The 5172-nt window shown below is 36.2% G+C and overlaps 1 protein-coding gene across 2 annotated transcripts in view; it reads right to left on the bottom strand.

Annotated features, from left to right (window-relative positions):
• Positions 1-913: 913 nt before the first annotated feature.
• The window catches only part of LOC104162482 (probable ubiquitin carboxyl-terminal hydrolase FAF-X), a 76998-nt gene continuing 72739 nt past the window's right edge, over positions 914-5172 (bottom strand). The window contains exons 41-44 of one of the 2 annotated variants that reach the window (XM_009701213.1): positions 4386-4542; positions 3749-3961; positions 3207-3302; positions 914-1716 (exon numbers count right to left, since the gene is read on the bottom strand). In XM_009701213.1, coding sequence (XP_009699515.1) covers positions 1582-1716; positions 3207-3302; positions 3749-3961; positions 4386-4542 — 601 coding nt within the window. In that variant the 3' untranslated portion in view covers positions 914-1581. The remainder of the gene's footprint in view (positions 1717-3206; positions 3303-3748; positions 3962-4385; positions 4543-5172) is intronic. The other variant, XM_009701214.1, reaches the window with a different exon arrangement.

The raw sequence follows: 5172 nt of genomic DNA, 5'->3' as shown, positions 1-5172 counted from the left end.
ACTGCACAGAATTCACCTTTCTGTGCAGTCCATTAAAAAAAAAAAACAAAAACAAAAAACAACACACACCACAGGACAAAACATTCTTCTTAAATCAAATTCTATTTGTGAATTCAGCAAAATAATTTCTATAAAATAAAACAGCAAAATATTTAAATAGTATAGGGTGGGCTGTATCTGTTTTGCAGGGGTATTTGGTTTTTAGACAGGTTCCAAAAAAATTACACACATTCAAGTTACCAATTTTCATTTAAATACAGTATTTACTGATGCGTTTCTTTAAGTCTTTAAACAAATGTTTATTCTGGAATAGAGATACCTCAGAATTGTATTTGACTAACCAGTAGTTTCTTTTATAATTAAACCCTGCTTCTAATGTTACGATTTCCTGTATAATGGATAAAGAGCTAAGACAATTCTCGCTTTCAAGTAGAACTGTGAACGAGCAGAAAACCAGCAAGTTAACTTGGTGCAGTGGCACTCACAAGTACTGTGTGATTTTGTTGACTTCCACTTCACTGGGATGCAGTAGAAGGAAAGTGTTAGAAGTTTATCTAATAAGCTCTACCAAAGAAACAAAACAAGCACACCAAATACAGTCTATTATGCTCCAGGCATCCTGGCATAGCAAATTTTTGCATATTTGTTTTAAATCTTTTAAATTCCTATTACTGAAAACTAAGTGTTCTTTATCCCACCCAGAGACAGAACTGTCAAACATCAGATGTGAGGAACATATGTGAAACTGAAAACCACTTCTTTGTCACATTTTCCCTCCCCATTTTATAGTCTAGGTGTAAGAAGAGAAAGTTCTGAGCAATACAGTTGTCACATTGGGACAACTGCTGTCACGTTTTGTTTTTGTGTTTTTTTTTGTTTGTGGTTTTTTTTGTGTTTTTTCTTTTTTTAACCCCTCATTGGCTACACTAACTTGGTGTGAAGCCATGCTAAATGTTACAGCATAACTATAGCTTCAAAGTGATTAACCTAATACCAGAATGAAAAAGGCAATGAAAAAAGATCTAGAAACAATATTACATCACCAATTTTCCACATCAACCAAATAATTAAAAGATTACCAGCCATTACGTTGCTCATAGTAAAATCGACTCCAGTGGCAAAGAATTAACATGAAACTATTTTTGTGGTTGACATGGATAGGCTTTTTCGTAAAGGAGTTGATCCGACTGCCATGAGGCAGGCAACACTGGTTGCAGAGCGCAGCAGATATATCAAGAAGTTATTTTTTGTTTTTGTAGATCTGTGAGTCTCATCAAGACAAAAAAAATGTTTCTTGCTCAAGAATTAACAGTCAAACATTAATATACTATATACACCTTTGCCATTTACACATTAGCATCAGGCCATTTATTACAAAACACTATACACTTTCCACTGCAGGCGGGTTATATATTGACAGCAATTTTCTGCAGATAAGACAGTGAATAGACTCTCCACTCCATGTTGATTAGGAATAGTTTTTTCTAGTTTTAAATATTAGCCAGACACAGAGAAAGGTTGGACTGTAAGGCCTGGGTGCACAGTCTTGATGGAGCAAGTTAATTGATTATGTGCATTTCACTAATCTTTTGTCTGAGGTGGGGAAACTTCTTCACTGCCTTCATAATTTTCTTGTGCTCGTTGGCCAGTTCGCTGAGGGTTGTTCATATGATGTGCTGCCGGGCCTGTATATGGCTGTCCATGCACGTGGTTATTCTGTAATAAAGCATAAACATTTTAAAGGGACATGAAACTTGCGGGCTGTTTCCTGACTAGTTCCTTGCTTTTCCTCTTTACATTCAGATTGCTGAAAAGTGTCCTCAAGGACAACTGAACTTCTCATGTAGTAGTATCTATATGAACACACATCACAGTTTCTTCATTCCTCTGAATCACATCTTTCACTTACCTTTCTAATTTACACAGAAGGTAAACAAACTTTCAACTTGTAAAGATAAAAGGATTAGTTGAAATAGTAATCTCAGCTTTTGAATAACAAACAGTTACATGCAAAGCAAAAGTAGCAAGAAAAAAAAAAAAAGAGATGAAAACAGGCTGCCTATGTGCTGCGGACATTAAACTGTGCACATATTTTATCAACAGATTCAACCAGCTTGCATTTTTTTTCTTAAGACAATGGGAAAAGCATACCTGTATTTATGCACCATAATTTTTAAGAGGGAATACTTTAACATTACAGAACTGAATGAAATCCAGACCAGTAGTTTTCTGCAGATGCTCTGCCCCAATTTAAAAAGTCATACACACATCTGGCAAATGAAAACATCTCATTTATCTACTGTTTTGCAGAGTTTAACCAACTGTGGAGAAACTAGGAATATGAGGATTGTGTGTGTTAGTGAGAAATGCCATCTCTTGCAAGAAAGTGAACACATCACACGGGTACTGGTGAGGTTACGGTATGTGTCTGAACTCAGGAGCTCAGAAAGGAGTGGGAAAATCTGCATGACTTACCAACTGCTCTGCTGAGAACATCAAGTAAGGAAAGCAAGACAGGAGGGGAAAATGGGTTTGGGCAGGAAAGGAAATTAAATTAGCAGATTTGGAATGTATAAGATGAATTGGAACAAAAAATGGCACCTAAGTGGGGGATCTACTAATTTAGTCAATTCAATAAAGAACCTGGTTATGATTTCTTTCAGATCTGGCTTTCCACTGAAAGATATTAACAAAGCAGCCATTTAACATAGAAACAGATCTAGATTTTATATGTACTTAAGATTTAGAGATCAGCGTACACGGCACAAATTATACGTAACAAAGCCATCTGCACTTTCCTGAAAGTCTTCCCATTACCCAAACTGAAATTCAGGCCTTGAGGCTTGGTTTTGTATTTAAAAACAAGAAAGCAACTCACAAAATAATATAAATGTCAACAAATATGACAGAATCAAATTCAGTATGCACTAGACTGTGATGACATCTGTTCCCCTGCTCTTTCTATGGATGATTAATCCCTGATCTGGTAACATTCAAATTCTCACCTGAAACTCTGATGGTGAAACTGTTCCTGGCAAAATGGAGGTGTATCTTTTTCTTGTATTGTATTCTATTCCTGTATTCCTCCAAGTATGATATTTGGCAATACTATGCTTCTGGCTAAATGCCTATAATTTCAGTTACCATAAATGCTAACAAAAGCTAACATGGAACTCTGAAAAAATGGTTCAGCTCTGAGTTTTTACCTGTTGATACTGAGAACCAGGTGAATGGGGATACAGTGGGGCATCTTCAGGTGGAGAAGACTCATGTTCATCTGGGGCATCAGGATCATCTGGTTCCTAAAGTTTGAAAAAACGTTTAATTTACTTAGGTAAAACATATTGATTATTCTATCCAGAACCAATCCTACATGCAAGTGATTGTTTCAGACATGCTCAGAGAAAAATTTCACCCCACCACATCACCCATAGCTTGTATTGTACTATATACAGATTCCCACTATCAATGTATTATCGGAAAAACAGACCCACTCATAATCTACTTTAAATGGTCAATTTCAATTCTACACTGCTAATTCTTTAAGTGTCAGGTATCTACAGAAACAGTAATAAAAGCGGAAAAAAGCACAGGAGTATGGAACTGAAACCAACAAAAATAGAAATCCATATTTATAAAATACTTGTAAAACGTGTTTCCTCTACAATGACCAGACTGTTGCGAAGGTTAATTATTTACAGAAGCACGTTAGTCAAATTTTTTACCAGAAGTCAAATTCATTCTTTACCTCCTCTGGGCAGAGTTCACAAGCTTTTGCAAGAGTCATTCTAGCACTGTGTGATCTCTCTAGGAAGTAGCCATTTGATGTTTCATTGCTTTGTATTGGTGGAGACCAATTATTATAGGTGTATTGGGGATTGCCAGTGTATGGTCTACGCTCAAGTTCGTCTCCAAGCCATTCTACTGCCCAGGTCCATTTTCTCTTTAAATCTCCATTGCTCTGCAGATGGAAAATTAACAATTCAGAATTATTTTCTCTGTTCTTCAAAATAGAAATATTTTTGCCTTCCTATACATCAGCTATCAGAGAAGAGACCACCCACACATATGCTCCTGTTTAAAAGACTCCCTGAAATAGCCTTTTTAGCACAAAGAAAACTTCAAATTTGAAATGAAGTCTGCAGATTTGCAGCTGCATCACAGAATCATCAGTGCAAGTTTAACCAAATTGCTCTCAATCCCATATACTGATCTTCTGATACAGGAAGGTTCAAATGAGTTGTACTTGGAAGTAGTGATTTCATCAAGGTGGTGAAAACTGAATAAAGGTGTGGGTTTTTTTGGTAGGTTTTTTTTTTGTTGTTTGTTTGTTTTAACACAGAACTGGAAAAAAAAGCAAAAAGAAACAGAAGGAGAGGTATCACCTGAAGGATCTGGTAGGCTACAGGACAGTTGCTGAAGAGAGCTACCATGCACTTTATACACTGGTAAGCTCTTTTCTGATAATGATTCTTAGAGCGCTGAATGGTGTCAAATAGTCCATCCCTGTCATCTGGGATTCCCTTAAGTGCATTGTGAATCCTACAAAAAAAAAAATAAAAAATCCCTAAACGTCATGTTAGGAGTTTCAGTGTTTGAATTACAGCTTCACTTACCACATAATTATAAACAGGATTGTATTCTGACTTCTGGTTTTAGTAAAGAGGTTTTTTTTAAAAATCAGAAAACTAACTTGACACATCACATCTGGAACTTAAAATTTTAACATGTTTGGTAGTATTCATATATCTCTGAATGAGACATACAAAACATATAAGTATGATTAATTCTAATCACAGCAAACAACTTCAACTGGTAAATTTTTATTACTTACTTTTAAAATCAACTGCACTTACAAAATAGACCTGTTAACCCAGTAAGTCCTTACAGAATTGGAACAGTTAAATCCTTAACAGAATGGTTACTTACGTTATGCATCTCAAAGGTACACTCTTTTAGATGCAGCTTCTCTGAAGAGGAATGAATGATACATGCCTGTGCACGGGGATACAGGACTTGGGCACTCCCTGGATTGAAGCCCACTTTCTGTGCCTTTTGCTCTCAACCAAGGGCTAGAGGAATTAATTGCCATCCTGAAACTGTACAAGAACTGAGAACTGACATACTTTTGGCTTTGAAGAAAGAGTCAGAGGAGGGCACAGAACCTACACG

The sequence above is a fragment of the Cariama cristata genome, unplaced genomic scaffold (genome assembly GCF_000690535.1).
Source record: "Cariama cristata isolate BGI_N322 unplaced genomic scaffold, ASM69053v1 scaffold13335, whole genome shotgun sequence".
Lineage (NCBI taxonomy): Eukaryota > Metazoa > Chordata > Aves > Cariamiformes > Cariamidae > Cariama > Cariama cristata.
The sequence above is the reverse complement of the archived record's forward strand: the minus strand, read 5'-3'. Positions and strand labels throughout refer to the sequence as shown.